General features: G+C 41.5%; 1 protein-coding gene and 1 pseudogene across 1 annotated transcript; one reads left to right on the top strand and one right to left on the bottom strand.

Moving 5' to 3' along the window:
• Positions 1-1214: 1214 nt before the first annotated feature.
• Positions 1215-6374, bottom strand: LOC141009071 (high-affinity choline transporter 1-like; annotated as a pseudogene).
• A 6392-nt stretch (positions 6375-12766) lies between these two features.
• On the top strand, positions 12767-20886 carry LOC141009031 (high-affinity choline transporter 1-like). Its single transcript, XM_073481434.1, has 8 exons — positions 12767-12950; positions 14053-14169; positions 15207-15362; positions 15454-15602; positions 17053-17196; positions 17380-17533; positions 19841-20058; positions 20307-20886. The coding sequence occupies exons 1-8, from the start codon at positions 12767-12769 to the stop codon at positions 20865-20867; spliced, it is 1683 nt and encodes a 560-aa protein (XP_073337535.1). The 3' UTR covers positions 20868-20886.
• Positions 20887-22328: the final 1442 nt, after the last annotated feature.

Here is a 22328-nt window from a genome sequence, read left to right as displayed (position 1 = left end):
ACAGCTCTAAGTCTGTCAGTTCACACCTGATCACACCTCACTTCCCTGCTTTATATGAAAATAAACACGTGCATCACCGGGACAAACAGACACAATGTTTGTTTGTTTGTTTTTGTGTAGAACGTGCAGATTACACAAGAAGGCCGAATTTGTCAGAATCGGTTTTTGATGTAGTTTGTTTCTTCTTTTGTGTTGCTTCACCTCACTCCACCTGCACCTCATCCCCTCATTGATTGTGTGTGTATATAGTTTTTGTGTTCCCCGTGTTATTTCCAGTGTCTTCTAGTGTCTCCCCATGGTAGGTTTTTTCTGTTTTTTGTTCCTGGCGTTATGTTTCTGTTCAGCTCTCGTACTGGTTTGAAATTTGCTCTTGGTTTGTACTTTGTTAGTTTTTTGTTTGCTACTTTGTATTTAGGCGTATTTGCACTTCTTGGTTTTTGGATTATCTCAGCTTTAGTTAATAACACTTGCCTTTTGTTTCCTCATCCTGCCTGCTTCCCATGTGTTTTTGCGTTTGGGTCCTGTAACACAGGTGAGGCTCCTGGACCAGCTGGGGCTTCTCCCTGTCAATTCTCCTCTTTCGAGGGTCTCATTTATGCACACAGGTCTCCATTTCCCTCTGTACAGCATACTATTTAGTATAGCGTCTCATCCTCAACTGGAGCCAGAGCAAGAATCCACCTGTACATTATTTAATGCAGATGTAGTTTATTCATGAAATGGCTAACTATATACTAACTAGGAAAATAACTTCTTCTATGAAGCTGAAACAAAAGGCCCAGCAGCAATAAAAAAACACACCACACTGCTCTGCTTTAACAAAAACGGTAATGCTGTGCTCCTCACGTTTTGCTGCTCTGCATGAATGGGACCTTAGCCTGGGTCAAACAAGGTTCTCAGAATGCCTTTAGGCCTATGCTAAGTGCAGCGTGAAAAGCATTTACTTACTTCTCTAACCTCATTTTTAAACTCATACTTTGACAACAGAAACAATGTGAATGTTGGAATACATTTCTTTCTACCTCTGTATCTTTTTATCTGCCAGGTTCCTCAGGGAACTGAGAGCATCTTGAGTAGTGAGGAGACCTATCCAATATGTTTTATCTGCATTTTACATACACAGCCAATTACATTTTCATACCATCCAACAGGAACAGCTACCAACACATGACTGCAGAAGAAGAAGAAAATACAGAGTCTCTCTCATTGTTCTCTCACTCTGTGAGAAGGAAAACAATGAGGGAAACAGCTGACAGATTGAAGATGGTGAGGTTGGTCCTTGAGTGTCTACTGCTCCAAGAGTTAATCTGTGGAAAGGTCAGAAGCTGCGTGAACACGAGCTCACATTGTTATATCTGTAAAATGTAGTGACTAGCACCCAAGGACAATTATTGAAAACAGAGTCGACCATCCACCCCCTGTAACTTTCCAGTTACACCGTGGACAGCCCAGTGAGAGATGGGAGAAGAGGGAAAGGCAGCATGTAAAAGGAAGATGTGTGCTGTTATACTTAAACATTCAGATGAGTTTAACCAAGTTACTTGGTCTTATGTACTTTAAGATTGAGAGATGAATCTCTGCACTTACGTAGATTTACATGTTACTTTAAGTTTCTCTAGACACCAAGACTGCAAAATGGACTACATTAGAACTTGACATTACTAAAAGAAAATAAAGAAAAGCAGAAAAGAGAGGAGAAACTTTCCATTGTTTTTATTATTCTGCTACTCTCACACTAAATGTTGCCTCAGGATCTGTGCTCTCTCTTTTTAAAATCCTACTTTATTTTGGATGACTATCCAAAATAAAGTAGGATTTTTCCCCCAACTTGTTTTATGTATGTTCAAAATATTATTCTTGTACGGGGTTAGAGAGGAGTATTTGGGAGCAACAGAAAGGAAAAAAGACTGTGGCCACCAGCAGAAAAAGGGTAACATTTCTGTCATTAAAATGGAACTGATTGTTGTTGAATTTGAAGCAACAAAAGATATGCTTCATAAAAGGGAGCACTTAGCAAATAAATAGAAAAGGTGACTGTTGAATTTCAGCAAAACAGCAAAAAAATTAACCAACCCCATTTAAAAAAAATAAAATTGGTAGGAAAATGACTATATAAACAGATCTTCCAGCCAACAACCACAAAAACAAAAAACCCTACAGCCCAGTAACATTTATCCCCTATTGCAACACCCGAATACAGACGAAAGTCAAAGATTAAACGTTCTTGAAATTTCCTCAAATGCTAAAAAAACCTAATGTTTATGTTTTATGTGCTATATCGTAGGAAACTGGACTTGTTTCAGTTGCTAATGGTCATGTGCGATGAACCAATCAATCCAGAAGCCAATCATGAAGACAAAACTACTTTTCAACATACAATACGTGCTTGGTGAGCAACTTTTATTTTATTATTAACGAATGGTCACTGGCTGGGAACACAGTATCCACTTTTCATAGTGCATTTACGTTCTGGATATAGAACCACAAACTACTGTACACACAGGAACACCAACAACTTGTGCTAATCATTGGCTCTGATGCCTCGTTCTGAGAGTTGTTCCTGTTCAATTTCTCATTCTCATCATGTTCTGTGGTGTCACCTATTGGTGTCAGTGGTTGTGGTGAGTGCTGGACTTTCACTTTGAACACGTCCCACTTCTCAGGAAGCATGCCTTTGTTGAAGAGCACAGAAGCCAGATAGGAGAACAACAAGATGGCAGCAATGGAAGACAGCACGGCGATGGTCCTAACTGGAGAGTACTGGACATAAACACCGTCCTCAAGAGTGCATCCTGGGAAGTGTATGACTGGTGCTAACCCTAGTAGTGGGGCTCCACTGAGCAGTCTTAATGGTATTCCCACCAGAAAGCCCATAATAGCCCCGTAACCATTGGAGATGTTGAAGAAGAGGACACAGAGGAGTTGAGGGAAAATTATGATGTAGGCCACTTCAACAGCCACAGACCAGAACAAAATGACGCTGTTTTTCAGGCTGGCGAGTGATGTACCAACCAAGCCCACTACCAACACAGAAGCACGGATCACCCACTGAATCTCTCTGTCTGATGCCTGAAGAGGAAAAAGAAGAGGGAATAGAACAGGTAAATGATAAATGAATGAGACTGTCCTGCTTTCAAATACCTCTATCCCTGCTTTCTTAGCTCGTTTACCATCATGCGACTTTATTCCATTCATTCTATTCTGCATCCATTGCTTCCATTTTAAAATAAGTGTGACACCTTCACAATAGCAAACAATGGTTTAGTCAGGATATTTTGAAATATTGAAAATTGAAAAAAAAATAGTGACTTTTTTCACCTGAGGCCTCAGGACGTTCTTGTAGATGTTGGAGCTGAAGACAGAAGCTACACAAAGCAAAGCAGAGTCAGCTGATGACATCACAGCGGCGGCCACACATCCAATACCCATAATGGAGATGAAGGATGGGGTGAGGTGCTGCAGGGCGATGGGCAGAACAAGAGCTGCTTCCCCACGTTCAAATGGAGATGGTGAACCATAGGTAGTCAGGTTCCAGTCTGAAGCATGGACACAAAAGAAGGAAAGACTGAAAAATGTATGTTAATTTCAGGAGACACTGAGCACTTCATGGTTTGTTCGTGGTTTGGTTTAAAATAACTATGTTATTTCTGTAATTTCAGTAACAAATGTACCCACGTTACATACGTAACTTCATGGATATAACACAACTTAACGATGTTCGTGAGTTGAACTAACTTACTTGACTTTTGCTTGGACACAAACTGGACACAAACAAACAGCAGTCGCCTGAATGTTCTGTCCTGTGCTCGTTTGACCCTACTGTTTGTCCCCAACCTCCTACCTTTTGCAGACTTTGTTGCTCTTTATACTACTTCACCCGACTTCCTCTTTTGCTGCCGTAAAAATCGCTATGGCCACTAAAGGTCGCTGCCTAGCACAAACATAACAATGGGTCATAATAAATTGCTTTTATAATGAACCTTTTGAAATGTTTTCTGTAGAGAACGGGCTGGTCAGTCTGTCGTTCAATAGGTCTACCCTTTTGGTCAAGACTGAATGATTTCAACACACCCTGAGACTATCCACAGTCAAGATATGACTGTTTCTTAGTTTCTGTTATTCAAATCTGGTATCTACAGGTCTTTTTTCTGTCATAGCTCTGGTACATGATATACAATTGGTTATTGTTTTAGCATGTATTAACAAGGTTTGAATCAAAGACACGGCACAACATTATTACCTATGGATGCAGCCGCTGCCCCGAGCAGTATAGGAGGGATCCCAAATACAAGTAAGAGGAAGGCAGCAACGAGGCACATGAGCTTGGCTGTGGCTGAGGAAGAAGCCGACAGGGTCCTCTGGTGGAAGCACTGAAATCCCAGACTGCCCAGCGCCTTTAGTGTGAAACAGTTAGTTGGTTGATGTAATCATGACCGTGTCACCTCCAAAGGGGAAACATGGACAATGTTTGCCTGCTGCTAACCTTGAAGCACCCTTCAGATTTTAGGAAAACTTTCTTAAACGTACCAACTACAGTCAGAGGATAGTTGATTTCAACTTGACATTCACAATCATACTGTTTCAGTTAAAAGCCTCTGCCTAGGAACTGAACCTTTAGTAACAATGGGAAACTATCCACCATTCAAACACTTATGTTATTTATCAAAAGTCTTAAGACGGCCATAACAACTAGACTGAATTGTATTTGATAAAGGCTGTATTGTTGCCTCCTTACAAAGAATAAGAAATCATCAATCATTATCCAGGTCTTTCTCAGCTCCAGTGTACCAATCCAGGGCGAGTGTAGGGTGTTGTTCATCAGCGTCTGGCTAATATCCGAGACAGAAGGATTCATCAGAACAAAGGGAACACAGAGCCACTGCAGAGACACAAAAATATCAATGATAAATAAACACACTTTTTGAAGGTGTGCTTTGGAGTTTTTGATGCCTTGTTTTCTTAACACAAATAGCCAGACACGCTGGAAAAAAACTATAGCAAACTCACCAAGCTGATGAATATGAGGACCAGCTGTATAACATCTGTGTAGGCCACAGAGTAGAGACCTCCCAGCAGTGTGTAGGTAATGGCGACGGCAGCAGAGATCCAGATGCACACAGTGAAGGACAAATCCAGGATGACACTCATGGTTCCTCCTGTCAAACACATTATATTAGTGTAATTGTATAACCAGTTTTTGTGTAAATATTACCACTGAATCTTCATTGCAGTAAGTCTTACCAGCACAGTGAGGGGAAGACTTAACACACACAATGATGCAACCATAAATCGTACCTAAACCAATCAGGATATTAGGCACTAAGAACACCTCCAGAACAAGTGTAGCCAGGCTCAGTCCAGCTGTCAGTACTTTTCCATACTTGATATGGAAAAGGTCCAGCATCGTCACATAGTTTCTTTCTCTCATTGGCTTGGCGAACACAAGGCCACCTTTATTTAAAAAAAAACAAAAAAAGTACAGACCACATCAGAGTTAGAGTTAAAGAAAAAACAAGAATCAAGTGAGATAAAAAAAAAAAAAACAACTAAAAGGAAAAATGAAGTGCTTGTAAGCTATTTTTATTTATTTCTATCAGTCTTGTTATATTTAAAAAAAAAACACATTCAATGTTAAGTTTAAAGGTAGCAGAGCTGATTCTTATTCATGTCTAATTTACAGTAATTCCTGTTTGGAGAGATTGTTTTGTTAACCATGCAGAAAAACAGTAGCCTGTCAGATGTAACTACAAAGTCTTACCAATTATAAAAGATGTGCTGTATCCCATTAACATTACGATGGCCCCGGTTAGTCCCATGGAGGGTGTGTACACAATCTCAACTGTGCCAACAATGAATCCTCCTCCGACCCACGTAGCTACGGATGGATAAACACAGTAAGTCACGAAGAAGAGAAACAGCAGCTATTTGGACGGAGATCATCAGGCTGGGCACTCATTCATCATCTTTCTGAAACTTACTGAAAGTCATTCTGCAAAAAGCTGCAGCTTGGTGCATTGTTAGCAGGTATTTAAATTATATTCACATAACTTAAGTCAAAACATCGTGTTGCTAAATGGAAACTGTTTCCGCCCTTTTGCAGCCTGCACCTACTGTGTAAGGGAGATTTATTATGAGTTTAATTCACATTACACAGTTTCCATCCTAGTTTTGCCATCTGTGCTCTCCTCACCTGTCATTGTGAACATCCCCACCACCCAGTTTATGCTCCGGTTTCCCAGCAGGGTCATCTCCACTCCAGTGGCTGCACTTTTCTACTGTTCCCTTTTGGACTTAAAAGAAGCCCAGATGCCGGTCCCAAGGACCAGGAGGTAGAAAAACACCATCGCTATCACTCCTGGGATGTTGACAGCCATGATGGACACGTTGACTGGTTTCTTCACTGAAGGATGTCTGAGTGTCTTGAGTTAAAGGTTGAGTATTTATGAGCGGAGGGATGGCATTTCAGCGGAGCAACAGGAAAAACAATGGGCTTATCAGACTTATGATACATTGATGCCCTCTGGTGAAAGTAACTGGTTTTCAGTGAGATATTTTTCTGCTAAACATGCTTAGTCTTTTGATGTTAACTGCCTAATTATGTGACTACCAACCTGCTCATATTGATCACGTGACAACTCACCTTCCTGCGTAGTCTGTCAGGTGGTTATCTAGACCAATCGTGTTACTGCTCAACTGTGTTCCAAGATGTTGCCCATTCAGCACGTACTGTATACCTAGAGGGATTTTTCTCTTTCTGATTGGCTTCTTGATTGCATGGTTCATTGTACATTCACATTGGGTTTTCAAGGTTCTGAGAGAGTTTCTTAACGTGTAATCTTTTTAATAAAAAGAACACAATACAAAGGGTGACTTTTGTTTGCATCGAGGTGTTCTCAGGTGAGGTGAGTCCTTCTGGGCTTCAGGTGAAGTTTTTTGTTGTTGTTGTACTGCAGTTGGCCACAGAGACAAATTGGTTGCTAGGTGTAATAAAGGTCTTTGTATTTTAATGGTATTATAAAAAATAAAACTAAAGGATGTTATCCCAATTTAATGTGGTGTGTCTCAACATTATGTTGTAATAGTGGTATGATATTATAAAAATGGAATATATAACTTTGTGGAATTTACAACAAAAACATTATATTTGATATTTGTTGATTCATTTATTTTATTGAACCTGCCCACAGTAGCTTAGAATGGCTATTAATGACATCAGACAGTTCAGAGTGATTCTGGAGCCTTGATTGATTATTACTGAAGCATGCAAGAGAACAAAAACAAGTGCCATTGCGTGTACACGTGTACCACACAGGTGTCTTCAAGTCTATGTGGAATGTTGCATTTGATGACATGCAGAGCACATGTGTTTAGTGAGCTGGAGGAGCGACAAACATCACAATCACGTTTTTATATCTTTATGTGTGCAATATCCATCAATTTTTTTTCAAGAAATCAGAAACTGAGTGACCAGCTATCCCCAATGTTGTCCTTATCAAACAAGATGAAGCTCTGAATTTAACCGACAGACTTTGATGCTAATTTTATGCTGACCATTTTGATATTTTATTACAATTGTGGCAAGTGGAGGGTGGAAAAGGGTGTGTGTACCAACAACGCCACCTGGGGAGTTGCGCCCCAGGAAATAGTTATAATAATTTTAATGTAATAATTTTTGTAAGGTCACGCAAGGTCCAAAATTACCACAGGGCAAGAGACTGTTGTAGAAAATATATACAAAAATACTTTATTTTACAAATCAATAAAATTCACAAATTCACAGCTGCTCGCGCGTCATGAAACACTTGGGCCAAGGAAGGGGGAATGGATGGATGAGTGGACGGAGCTGAGGCTTACCACGGCGGCCCAGAACCAAAATCAAGGGAGGAGGAGAAACTAAATCAAAACACCCGTGGCACTGCACACACACGCAACTGAGGATCGGTGAGAAAAACCCACCACCAGGGGTTGGGTCGCCGCCTTGGGCCCACAGCGCCTGTCCACAAACAGAGAGGGAAAATGAAAATGGCCTCAGTGATCAACAGCTGACACACACACACACACACACACACACACACACACACACACACACACCAATTAAGTAATAAAAGAAACAGAAACCAAAATACCAGTACACATAATAAACTACAAACATACAAAATAAATCACATTAACAACCTAATTGATAAATCAATAAGATTTAGTGGCAATTCCGAGTCCAGGCGCCAGCTCAATGAAGAGCGCAATGGCCACGGGGAGTCAACCGGGCCACACAGCGCCGCACAACCCAAGGGCGAAAACAGAGAGAGTCCAGAAGAGGCCACAACGGGTCAAAGAAGAGAGCAGAGCCAAAACAGCAGTGCCGTCCAGGAAGCTGCAGCAGTGGGTTAAACTACTTCGGCCTCACCGGCACAGCATCACAGAGGACGAGAGGAGGGATACTCCAGGCTGCAGCATAAAATCATTACAATCAGCCGGGAGCGGAGCAACAGATTATAAAAGAAAAGGCAGACAACGCCAATTTACCACATGGAGGCACAATCACACCCAGAGGGGCTACCAGCGGGACAACCCGGCCCCATATATGTACGTATATATGTTTAGTGGTCCTTATTCATCATCCATGTCCCTTAGTAGTTCAGTAAGTATCTTGAATTAAGTTGTTGTATTTGTGTTTTCTCTTACAGTGTGACAGAGATGGAGGTCAATGTAATCAGAATTTCAACTTTCAGATATAAGACGGATTCATTCGATGTGATTTATTTTCCTCCTTATCAATTAATAAATCGATTAATCAATCAATGGATGTGGTGCCCCTTCTGAAGAGTGCTTAATATTATCTCATATATGTGGTGAGAACGCTTCACGTGCTGCCTTTCCCTCTTCTCCGATCTTTCACTGGGCTGTCCACAATGTAAGTGGAAAGTTACAGAGGGGTAGATAGTCGACTCTGTTTTCAATAATTGTCCTTGGGTGCTAGTCACTCCATTTCACAGATATAACAATGTGAGCTCATGTGTACACAGAGTGACTCTAGGAGCAGCAGACACTCAAGGACCAACCATCTTCAAACTGTCAGCTTTTTCCCTCATTGTTTTTCTTCTTACTACACTATATTCCTTCATATTTTTCAGTCATGTGGTGGCAGCTGTTGTGGTTTGATGGTATACAAAAAATAATTCATGCATTTAATTTTCCAAACAAAAGAGTTTGGATAGGTCCCCTCACATTATTCAACACTCCTGGTTCTCTCTAAAAAAAATTATACTTAATTTGTGATAAAACTGAAGTTAGAAATTGGTACGAGTCCCAGTCCTAGCTCACTGATGTTAAGGACATTGTGAAAATTTGAGTAAAAACAAAAAACAACAACACATATCCTTCAGTGAAGACAGAATCCAGGTGATACATTATCACTGCAAACACCTGTTGAACAGGCTAATACAGCAAATCTATTTCAAAATGGTCAGTATAAAATTAGCTTTAAAGTCTGTCGGCTAAATTCAGAGTTTCATCTTGTTTGATAAGGACAACATTGGGGATAGCTGGTCACTCAGTTTCTGATTTCTTGAAAACATTTTTTATGGATATTGCACACATAAAGATATAAAAACGTGATTTTGATGTTTGTCGCTCCTCCAGCTCACTAAACACATGTGCTCTGCATGTCATCAAATGCAACATTCCACATAGACTTGAAGACACCTGTGTGGTACACGTGTACACGCAACGGCACTTGTTTTTGTTCTCTTGCATGCTTCAGTAATAATCAATCAAGGCTCCAGAATCACTCTGAACTGTCTGATGTCATTAATAGCCATTCTAAGCTACTGTGGGCAGGTTCAATAAAATAAATGAATCAACAAATATCAAATATAATGTTTTTGTTGTAAATTCCACAAAGTTATATATTCCATTTTTATAATATCATACCACTATTACAACATAATGTTGAGACACACCACATTAAATTGGGATAACATCCTTTAGTTTTATTTTTTATAATACCATTAAAATACAAAGACCTTTATTACACCTAGCAACCAATTTGTCTCTGTGGCCAACTGCAGTACAACAACAACAAAAAACTTCACCTGAAGCCCAGAAGGACTCACCTCACCTGAGAACACCTCGATGCAAACAAAAGTCACCCTTTGCATTGTGTTCTTTTTATTAAATTATTGACCGGAGCAACTTTCCATTGTTTTTATATTCTGTTCCTCTAATGACTAAAGGCTAATGACTGCAAAATGACACTACAATGACAACGTAACATGATAGTCCTGCAATCCAGTAGCTTTTAAGAAGATTACACTCTGCACCCGAGTTCCCCATGAGCATGTGTGTGATATACTAAAGAGTGGTACCAACAGCACCACCAAGTTTGTGACAAATGTACCACTTGCAGGACATCAACTACTGCATGCATCGCTCGCCCAGAGCGAGTTCAGCAGCAGATCTAGTTGCAAAAGTCAGTTCCAGTTAAGGCAGTCATGCTCTATAATTAAGATTCTCAAGATGCGAGTGTTGTGGTGTCTATATGCTTTCCAAGTGACGAGACCTGAAAACCAACTGTTGTCACCCAAAGGTAACAATGTTTTTGTTACACTACTATGGAGTTATAATTGTTGCAAAACTATTTGCAAATGCGTATCTCAATCTGTGTGTGTGTAGTCAGATCTGTGTGTGCGTGTTCAGATCTGTGTGTGCGTGTAATCAGATCTGTGTGTGCGTGTTCAGATCTGTGTGTGCGTGTAATCAGATCTGTGTGTGCGTGTTCAGATCTGTGTGTGCGTGTTCAGATCTGTGTGTGCGTGTAATCAGATCTGTGTGTGCGTGTTCAGATCTGTGTGTGCGTGTGTTCAGATCTGTGTGTGTGTGTTCAGATCTGTGTGTGTGTGTAATCAGATCTGTGTGTGCGTGTTCAGATCTGTGTGTGCGTGTTCAGATCTGTGTGTGCGTGTGTTCAGATCTGTGTGTGTGTGTTCAGATCTGTGTGTGTGTGTAATCAGATCTGTGTGTGCGTGTTCAGATCTGTGTGTGCGTGTTCAGATCTGTGTGTGCGTGTGTTCAGATCTGTGTGTGTGTGTAATCAGATCTGTGTGTGCGTGTTCAGATCTGTGTGTGCGTGTTCAGATCTGTGTGTGCGTGTGTTCAGATCTGTGTGTGTGTGTTCAGATCTGTGTGTGCGTGTTCAGATCTGTGTGTGTGTAAAAAACCCCGCATGTCTGTATTCTGTATTCTGTAAATGGGTACATAGACCACAATGGATTCTCGATTGTTTGCTGTAAGTTAAAGTTCATGTTTTAGAAAACATGAACATGAAACATGAACTTTTACTTACAGTAAGTTGTTGGGGTAACGATCATCTGTTACCCCAACAATGACACGCTTAACATCACTGGGTGCTACGCGCCGACTCGTGGTGTGTAGGCTGTACTGCTACTGCAGCCAGGCAGCGTGAGCCTGTGAGCCTGAACTCAGGGCAAAGGAAAAGTGAATTTACACACACGAATCTTTTCTACACATTTGCAGATCTGCCACGGCAGAAGTGTAGCAAAAGTCACGTGTAAAGAGACAGCCAATCAGAGCTTCCTGCCTGAGTTGTAACTGATGACAGACATTTACAGATCTATGTACCCATTTACAGACTACAGAATGCAGACATGCAGGTTTTTTTTACACACACACAGATCTGAATACGCACAGATCTGATTACACACACACAAATGATAAAGCACGTGTAGTGTCTGAGTGTTTCTTATATCTCCTGAGCTCTGAGTGACAGGACAGAATCAAATGCTTTCATTTAAGTATATTTGGGAAGGAGACAATGTAGAGATCTCATGTTCAGGATAACAACACATTAGTTCTGTAGTGTGCGTCAGAGAATAGCTAAAGGAAGAGGCCCACACCAAGGACTGAGGGATTCAGAGGTTCAATGTATACATTTCCATCTAAGGATAGGAAAAGGACTCAGGGTTGACTTAATATACACATTTCCATTTAAGTATACAGAGACTAACATCAACATAGTTACGCACACACCTCCATGTACACGTATTCCCTTGAGAGAGAGATGTTATGCAGATCCATCCTTTTCTAATAGGATAGAAGGGCCCTCAGTTCCAAAAAGGTAAACAATTAGAGAAACAGGCGGGCCTGAGCGAATAGACTCTAAAAAGACACACACACCAGAGAACGGGGGTGATTTTGGTTGATCTCCTAAGACTGAGGGTCTGAGAGGAGTTCTGATAGAGCAGAAGGCAAAGTATTTTGGGCATCACTTTGCCAAGATTTGAGAATACCAGGGAGTGGCCACACTCTGGTTCGGACGCTGGCTTGAAATCTGTTTCAATAAAGATTGTTCTATCCAATCCACCCCGCCTTGCCTCCGAAGAATCTCTTATCAACATACTACACGCCGACACCTTTCGAGGACGACAGCCCATACACCTCACACGCACACACAGATCTGACTACACACACACAGATTGAGATACGCATTTGCAAATAGTTTTGCAACAATTATAACTCCATACACTACATGTTGCTTCTCCAGAATGTGGCAGTTCATTTGACACATTCCAGACATCACCAGACAAACCAGTTACTTTCACCAGAGGGCCTCAATGTATCATCAGTCTGATAAGCCCATTGTTTTTCCTGTTGCTCCGCTGAAATGCCATCCCTCCGCTCATAAATACTCAACCTTTAACTCAAGACACTCAGACATCAGCCAGTGAAGAAACCAGTCAACGTGTCCATCATGGCTGTTAACATCCCAGGAGTGATAGCGATGGTGTTTTTCTACCTCCTGGTCCTTGGGACCGGCATCTGGGCTTCTTTTAAGTCCAAAAGGGAACAGAAGAAAAGTGCAGCCCCTGGAGTCGAGATGACCCTGCTGGGAAACCGGAGCATAAACTGGGTGGTGGGGATGTTCACAATGACAGGTGAGGAGAGCACAGATGGCAAAACTAGGATGGAAACTGTATGACTGTGATTTCAAAACTCTCTCTCTATATTGTAGGTGTTGCAAAAGGACACACACAGTTTCCAGTTCGCAATAAGATGTATTTTATTGCCGATTACACAGGCACAGGGTGGCACAGGTAGACTGGAACTCTTGGGTGTGTCTCTCAAAGTTAGCTTGCGAGAAGAAAGGCAGAGAAAGGCTATGAGAGGAGCAAAGAAATACAAAGGGAGCAAAATGTACACTGTATAAAAAAGTACACGCTATGAATTAACTTAACAATAAAGTAAAAACACACACTGAAATATTGCACATGAATTATTTCACTACTGAAATACTGCACAGGGCCGTGTGCCTGGAGAGACTCTGTAGGACAGAGGTGAAGGTTTTCATGTACAGTGAGGGGGGGTGAGCAGACCCAGACAATCTTTTCACTCTTCATTGTCAGTGTTTTTCAACATTTTCATTAATGTCTCAGAAAATAATGCAGGGATGTGTATTTCAAACACCAGTTGTATTTGGGTGGCTGCCATCTATGACTGAGTATAAAATGGGACTGTTGGGCGCTGACAGAGGTATGTTGCTCTACTTAGTGCCGTTAGTTTTTGGGTTTTTTTTGTAGCATATCTTCTAACTTCAGTTTAAAAGACAACAAAAACAGTTGAAAACAGCCAACGGTCTTCAGTTCCAAGAGTCAGTCACTTGCACCTCCTTAATTGAGGCGTTTTTGAGGCAATTCCAGCTTACTCTTTACTCCTACTCGACATTTGAACATAATCAGCATTGTGTCCAAGACTAAGCAGCTTGAAAGCTTGCTGAATGATTTTTTTCATTTCAGAATCATGGTTAACTAAGTCATCATCACCAAGGACAGATTTTTTTTATTTCTGGGTTTCAGGTTTTTTCAAAATCTAGACAATTACACAGAGGAGGAGTTTAATTCATTTGACATTAATTCCTTGTTACACTTGGAAAGCAGTGCTGTCTCCTTGTCCTTTCACTTTATTAATGATGAATTATCACCCATCCTTTTGTCCGCTGCTTTGCGTCCTTTACTTGATGTGTGATCATCCATCCTGTAGCTACATGGTTTGGAGGAGGAGCCATTGTTGGAACAGTTGAGATGGTGTACACGCCCTCCATGGGACTAACATGGACAATCGTGATGCATCTGGCATACAGCTTGTCTTTTTCAATTGGTAAGAGTTTAAACTTACATTTGAAAAGATACTGTATTTCTGTCTGTATAATTACACACATATAGACTACTTAATTAAACCTGAAAGTCATATTGTAGGCAACAATGAAGTTTGATGCACGCAAAAGAGATAGGACACAAACGCAGACAGAGAAGGCAGCAGGATGACTTCAGGGATTTATTGATGACATAGCTTACATGCAGGTACAAGTAGGCAAACAGGCAGTTCGTTTGCAAAAGTCAACAAAAAAACGTATACTAATACAAATACTGTCAGCTAAAAATACATCCTATCCCCTCCCCATGGGTGCTGCCATTGTTGAGTGACATCAAGATTTACACAAAAGTTGGACTTTTAGTGTGAGTGATGTTCTGTTGTACTTTTTCTAGAAAGAGGTTGACATTTTTTCTTTAATGCAGCATTATAATGTCATGAACGGGAACTGGCACCAGTGATTATGCAATAAAATTATGCAGCTGAAAAACAGACAGGTTGAAATTCACATGTCAATGTAATGGCAACTGTACACAATTAAAACAGGAGGAAAATGAAATGCCAAAAAATGTATCACCAAAAATAAAGATTGGTGTAATAAAGATTGTGTGAATTTGTCACGCTGGAGCGCAGAAGGTGGACCCAAATGTATGAGAGCAGGCAGGAAGTGCATTGGACGAAGTTTTAATCTGGATAACGGCAATACAAGGAACAAGCAAACACAAAGGAACATCAGAGAAACAGGAACAGCAAGATAACGTAAGCTAAGCAGGATCATGGAAACAAGGCAAAAGCAAAGAAAGGAAGCAAAATATCAGAAACTAAGCAAATGACTCCACAATGACTGAACAAAAGACTGGACTGAAATACAAACTAAATAAACAATTTAATGAGGTGCAGGTAGAGTGAGATGGAGTAACACAGGTTGCATTATTTTCTGCTCTTTTACACGTTAAAAGGCTGAAAAGAAATGGATGCATGAAATTTTCCTCACCCTATTTTTATTTCTATTTGTCCTGTGGTCTGTCCTTTCTCAAATCAAGTTGGCTCGGTGTTCGTCAAGCCAATGAGAGAAGCAAACTATGTGACGATGCTGGACCCTTTCCATATCAAGTATGGAAAAGTAGTGACAGCTGGACTGAGCCTGGCTTCAATTATTCTGGAGGTGCTCACTGTGCCAGCAACATTAATTGGTTTAGGTACAGTATATATGTATGTACTTTAAATACATACATCCAGATATGTATAATAAACTGTATTCTTACACTTCTGTATGAATGTGTTTGACAGGAGCAATTATGAGCGTGGTCCTGGATTTGTCCTTTGCTTTGTGCATCTGGATCTCTGCTGCCGTCGCCATTACCTACACACTTCTGGGAGGTCTCTACTCTGTGGCCTACACAGATGTTATACAGCTGGTCCTCATATTCATTAGCCTGGTTTGTTTGCTATATATGCTTTATATAATCTATTTTCATTAGGGGTTTTCACTAACCTACTCTACAGCAGGGCCAGCCAGCCTGCAGCTAAAGTCAGGGTCAGCCTACTATGGAATGTGCCATCATTGTTCCACTGTGAAAGCCTTCTTATGCCAGTTTTCATTACATCTGCCGGACAGTGACCCTTTGATGTTTTATTGGAATGTAAATGTCGGGATCATCCCTATGTTCCCCGGGTCCTATGTTCCCCGGGTCCTATGTTCCCCGGGTCCTATGTTCCCCGTTTTGTATGTGACCGGGGAACATAAGATCCTTTTTTAGAAAAAGGGTCCTATGTTCCCCGCTTTCCCCCAAAAGGGTTAGGGTTAGGGTTAGTTACTTAGGACCCTTTCTTAGAAAAAGGGTCCTATGTTCCCCGCTGTTGCCAGTTGATGAACAAACCAGGGAACATAGGACCTTTATGGGATAAACGGGGAACATAGGACCCGGGGAACATAGGTACACTCCCATAAATGTCATCCTATCTACTTTCCTGTTAGGGGTGGGCGATATATATTGTTCGCGAGAATATCGTCATTGTTGTTTTGATGACGTGCAAATTTCCATGATCGAGTATTTAAATTACTTTGCTAAAAATATTGAAACGCACGCGGAAACTCCTCACATCCACTTAATACACGGTGCAGCAAAGCTCTCTACAGCATGGCAGGATTCGCCCCACCCCTCGACTTCTTGCCTTCGACCTCTGAACCCCGCGACGTCTCATAACAACAACAACAACAATGGCGGACTACATCCTTGTGTTCGTGTTTCTTGCAACTTACTCGCCTTGTAGTCGAGTGTGAGTCGCAGCAGCAGTTCGACCTCATTATCGGTCCACACAAACGATTCTGGTTTCCTTGCACTAGCCATTTTCGTCTTCTTCTTGTTGTGTTTGGTTTCTTCGTCTACTGTCTGTTTGTTTACGACGTGCAAGCTTTTTGCGCATGCTCGCTCCGTCTCCTCTTCTCTGTTTTTGGTGAATTTGAAGCGCCACCTATAGGCCTGGAATGGGAACTACAGCTTTTTCAGTCGTTTTCAGTGGATCGGTCTGGACACAAATATTCTTGAAACGATGCCGAGGAAGACGGAGGAAAAAATTATCATTTCCATAGACACAAGCCCTAACTCAGACAATTCCAATCACACTTTAAAGGATATTGACTAATTATCGTTATCGCCAAAATCCCAAAAAATATCGAGATATTATCTTTTGCCCATATCGCCCACCCCTACTTCCTGTAAAGACCTCAGGCAAAGAGAATTGCCCTTCATATGACTTTCTGACCGCCACACCTTAGGTGAAGGGGAATCTCCCCTCCCCTCACATCCTGATATGTTCTCTACCAACTCCAAAGGACACCTTTAAAATGTGTGTTGATCATTTACATTTGTATATTTGTCTTTGCAGTGGCTCTGTGTTCCCTTTGTTTTGATGAATCCTTCTGTCTCGGATATCAGCCAGACGTTGATGAACAACACCTTACACGCTCCCTGGATTGGTAAACCAGAGCTGAAAAAGACCTGGATCATGATTGATGATTTCTTATTCTTTGTAAGTAAACAACAAATATTACTGTGAAATAACTCACTGTAACTAAAGATTAAAACAGCTTGTGGCCAGAGGTTAATACCAAAAACAGCATGAAGTGTCCAAGGGAAATAACTATCATTTGACTGATTTACGGAGATGCCACACTGGTAATTAAGTTAACCATCTAACTGTTTTACTTTTAAGGCACTGGGGAGTCTGGGATATCAGTGCGTCCACCAGAGGACCATGTCAGCTTCTTCCTCAGCCACAGCAAAGCGCTCATGCTTTCTTGCTGCTTTCATCTATCTTGTTCTTATGATACCTCCCATACTGCTTGGGGCTGCCACCGCATCCACAGGTATTAAAAGCTTTTACATACTGAGGTAAACTGTCAAAGCTACTGTTTATATTCTGATCATTGTAAACTGTAAACTGTGTTATTTTTTGAGAATTCTTTTATCTGAATTTGTTGTAAAGGTTTTATATTCTTTCTGTTTCCATTTTGTTATTCTTAACCAATTTTTCTTGAAAGCTTTTATGATACTATTTGTTTTCTTTGGTTTTTAAATGATTTCAAAACAAAAATCTATCAATTTATCAATCATTAATGTAAGAACACAAATGATTTATGATTTACTTTAACAGTCATGAAAGACTGTCCAACCAGAAGGTTGTCGACTTTATGGAAGCCACCTTTCACTCAGCTTAAGTGCAATTGAACATCTCCTGAAATTAACGTGAAAGTGGAATAGTGAGGGCAGATGCCAAGATACATGGTAGTCTGGGTCTTTAATGTTGCTGGTGGAAACCCACAATCGCTCCTCCAGTCCATAACCCTCCCAATCCACCGAGTACTGGCCTGGCCCCAACGACCAAGGTGACAACTGTGAACTGTGAAAGCACTTGATGGAGGAGAACCAGCGTTGACAGACAAATCATTTTCTCAGGCCAGTAAGAGGGAGCAGGTAATTGCCGGCAATCAGCCATCCTGTTCTGGCGAGCCCCATTCAATACACGACAACGATGACAGATGAGTGTTTACACCTCAGGAGAGGCTGACCAGAGTGACAGCATGGCAAGCATACTGAACCCAGATGGGGTGTTTGCTACAGGTGGCTGGATTCTTGGAGAGGAGGCAGCGTAGGCCAGTTTCCAGCTCCTGGTCAAGCCATTCGGTCCTGGCCATTGGTGTGGGGAAGGTAGGCGGAATAGAGTCTGACCATGGCTCCACACAGAGAACAAAATACCATCCAAAACATTGACATAAATGGGGGTCCACGATCAGAAACCGTATCACTTGCAAAGCCATGTAGGCAAAACACATGGGACAACCACACCTCCACCGTTTCTGTGGTGGGCAGTTGGGATAGAGGGATAAAATGAACCATTTTGGAGAATCTGTCAACAACAGTGAGGATGGTAGTGTTACCTTTAAAAGGAGGCAGACTGTGATGAAGTCCAGAGAGATGCCTGACCAGGGACAATGCAGCATCGGGAGTGGGTATAGGAGTCCTGGAGGAGGACGTCAGGAGGCTTTGTTCTGGTCAAATACTGAGCAAGCAGCTGCATACTCCCCTAACTCCTTTTCCATAAACCAAAACCAGTTGCACTGTCTTATGATGAAGATAGTCTGCTGGACTCAAGGATTACAAGAGAAGCAGAAGGTGTGGGCCTAACGGATGACCTGGGAGTGAGAGGACTCTGTACGACTCTCTTTTTAACAACCCACCTCCAACAACGCAGGAAGGAGGCCGATTGTAGGTTGGAGACTTGGCAGAGGAGTCATAGTCAAACAGATGAGACGGGACGTCAGGTTTAGTGTTCTTAGAAGAGTAAAGTGGAGCCCACCTGGCCTGTCTGGTGTTGAGTCGCTTGGCTGCAGATGTACTTCAAGTTCTTGTGGTGGATCCAAACAAGCTGAGGATGCTCGCTCCCTCCAACTAGTGAAGCCACTCTTCCAATGCCTCCTTCACTGCCAGCAGCTCTCTGTTCCTCACATCTGAATTCCTCTCTGTAGGGGAAAGCTTCTGACATATGAAGGCACAGGGATGGAGTTTCTTATCCTCAGTGGAGTTATGAGGGAGCATCTCCCCAACGCCAACATCCGCGGCATCCACCCCCACCACAAACTGCAAGCGTGGGTGCCGAGGTGAAACTTCCTAAATAACTTTCTATAGAATTAAGCAAACCTGAGAAAACTTGGCACTAGCTTTTGACTGGTAGGCATAGGCCAGCCAGCTACAGTACTAACATTAGCGAGGTCCATCTGAATGTTGTTAGATGATAAGACAAAACACAGGAATGAAACTGAGGAGATACGAAACTCAATCTCTGCTTTCATGAAGAGCTGGTGGTCAAAGAGGCGCTGCAGATCCTGGTGAACATGCTGTATGTGAGTCTCTTGATTCGGGGAAAAGATGAGGATATCACACAGCTAGACTAAGACAAACTTGTTCAGCATGTCCCGAGGAATATCATTGCAGATAGACACCTGGGGCATTTGGGTGGTGTGATTTGAATAGCAGGTCGTGGTTAAATGATCAACACAGCCCTCTCTGCTTTGTCAATCTTATCACACAGCGCTCACCTCTTGGTATATACAGCAGACTAAGACAGATAATGTGACCATTTTTCAGTCTTTCCTTCTTTTGTGTCCATGCTTCAGACTGGAACCTGACTACCTATGGTTCACCATCTCCATTTGAACGTGGGGAAGCAGCTCTAGTTCTGCCCATCGCCCTGCAGCACCTCGCACCATCTGCCATCTCCATCATCGGTATTGGATGTGTGGCCGCCGCTGTGATGTCATCAGCTGACTCTGCTTTGCTTTCTGCAGCTTCTGTCTTCAGCTCCAACATCTACAAGAACATCCTGAGGCCTCAGGTGAAAAAAATCACTATTTTTTTTCAATGTGCTTCATCACAACAAAAATATCCTGACTAAACCATTGTTTGCTATTGTGAAGGTGTCACACTTATTTTAAAATGGAAGCAATGGATGCAGAATAGAATGAATGGAAGTAGCATGATGGTAAACGAGCTAAGAAAGCAGGGATAGAGGTATTTGAAAGCAGGACAGTCTCATTCATTTATCATTTACCTGTTCTTCTCCCTCTTCTTTTTCCTCTTCAGGCATCAGACAGAGAGATTCAGTGGGTGATCCGTGCTTCTGTGTTGGTATTGGGCTTGGTTGGTACATCACTCACCAGCCTGAAAACCAGCATGCTATTGTTCTGGTTTGTGGCTGCTGAAGTGGCCTACAACATAATTTTCCCTCAACTCCTCTGCGTCCTCTTCTTCAACATCTCCAATGGTTACGGGGCTATTATGGGCTGTCTGGTGGGAATACCATTAAGACTGCTCAGTGGAGCCCCACTACTAGGGTTAGCACCAGTCATACACTTCCCAGGATGCACTCTTGAGGACGGTGTTTATGTCCAGTACTCTCCAGTTAAGACCATCGCCGTGCTGTCTGCCATTGCTGCCATCTTGTTGTTCTCCTTCTTGGCTTCTGTGCTCTTCAACAAAGGCATGCTTCCTGAGAAGTGGGATGTGTTCAAAGTGAAAGTCCAGCACTCACCACAACCACTGACACCAATAGGTGACACCACAGAACATGATGAGAATGAGAAATTGAACAGGAACAACTCTCAGAACGAGGCATCAGAGCCAATGATTAGCACAAGTTGTTAGTGTTACTCTGTGTACAGTAGTATCTGTTTTCTGAAAGTATAATATAGAAGAGTAGATCCTAGTAAATATCTCAAAGTCACTCTGGAGAATTATGAAAAACATCAATGTACTATAAAACGTTCATGTGTTCCAAGATTTTGCTTGTTCACTCCAATAAAAGTAAGTCACCCAGCACATACTGTAGCCCTGAATGAATTTTGTATTTGAGATTGGCTTCTCAGTTGCATGGTTCATTGCACATTGGGTTTTCAAGGTTTTTCTTCACCACCTAGATGAATTGGCTGCAAGGTGTAGTATAGGTCTTGGTAAATTTTTGTTTTTATAAAAGATAAAATTAAAAAGGATTTTATCCCAATTTAATGTGGTGTGTCTCAACATTATATTGTAATTATGGTATGATATTATAAAAATGACAACATTAAACATTGTGACACAGTATGATATTTAATATTTGCTGAATCATTATATATTTTAACTGCTGACAGTTGATTAGAAAGCCATTTAACAACATCAGACAGCTCAGAGTGAAACTGGAGCCTTGATTGATTATTATAAACTCAAAAGACACGGACAGAGATTTGTCCGATTGGAATGGCTGACTGAAGCAGTATCATTTATTGTTTTAGATTTGCTTCACTGTTACATAATCCTAAACTATAGACAAAAACAGTTTCATTACAAGCTCTTGGTGCCTCCATTGGTTCTTTTGAGATGTTGCATATATTGATGACAGAAGGAGTGAGTTTCCAATTTCCCAGCGTCTATAATTCAAATATTATTTAGAAATTGAATTACTTTCCTTCAAGTAGAGGCCAGTTCTCTTTCCAGACAAAGGAATGAATTAGTAATCCGTAAAAGAGCGCCAAGGACTCCATGCAGTGTGTGAAATACCCGTCAATATTCGGGGGGTCCCCATCTCCCCATTGTTGCGCAATACCGATCTAAATTTTCTCAATATGCAGTAGGCCTATAACATTACAATATTTCACGGATGCAAGCCAAGACAATCAGTCTATAGCCTACATGACGACATACACACACACACCTAACAATTTTTGACAATCCGATATGCTATAGTATTCGTTAAGCATCAGACATAGGAGGTTGCATTGGCTAAAGTTGTTTGGATGCACGTTGTTTTATAACAAGGAGAGGCAAAGTTGTGCATTACAATGCAGACACGACAATAATTGGCACCAATCTGGCACATTTACAAGAGCAATCAACTGAATAAATGCCAGGTATAGCCTGTCGGAGACTGGCATGGAATATATAGGAACTTTCAGATATAAGACTGATTCATTCGATGTGATTTATTTTCCTCCTTATCAATTAATAAATCGATTAATCAATCAATGGATGTGGTGCCCCTTCTGAAGAGTGCTTAATATTATCTCATATATGTGGTGAGAACGCTTCACGTGCTGCCTTTCCCTCTTCTCCGATCTTTCACTGGGCTGT

This window comes from Pagrus major, chromosome 15, assembly GCF_040436345.1.
Source record: "Pagrus major chromosome 15, Pma_NU_1.0".
NCBI classification, from domain to species: Eukaryota; Metazoa; Chordata; class Actinopteri; order Spariformes; family Sparidae; genus Pagrus; species Pagrus major.
Note: the sequence above shows the minus strand (reverse complement) of the source record. Positions and strands in the feature narration are given on the sequence as shown.

Coding starts and splice junctions, on each gene's coding strand:
- LOC141009031 (XM_073481434.1), top strand. CDS start 12,767: ATGGCTGTTAACATCCCAGGAGTGATAGCGATGGTGTTTTTCTACCTC. Junction 12,951..14,052: donor GGGGATGTTCACAATGACAG/GTGAGGAGAGCA, acceptor TCCATCCTGTAG/CTACATGGTTTGGAGGAGGA. Junction 17,197..17,379: donor TTGATGATTTCTTATTCTTT/GTAAGTAAACAA, acceptor TTTACTTTTAAG/GCACTGGGGAGTCTGGGATA.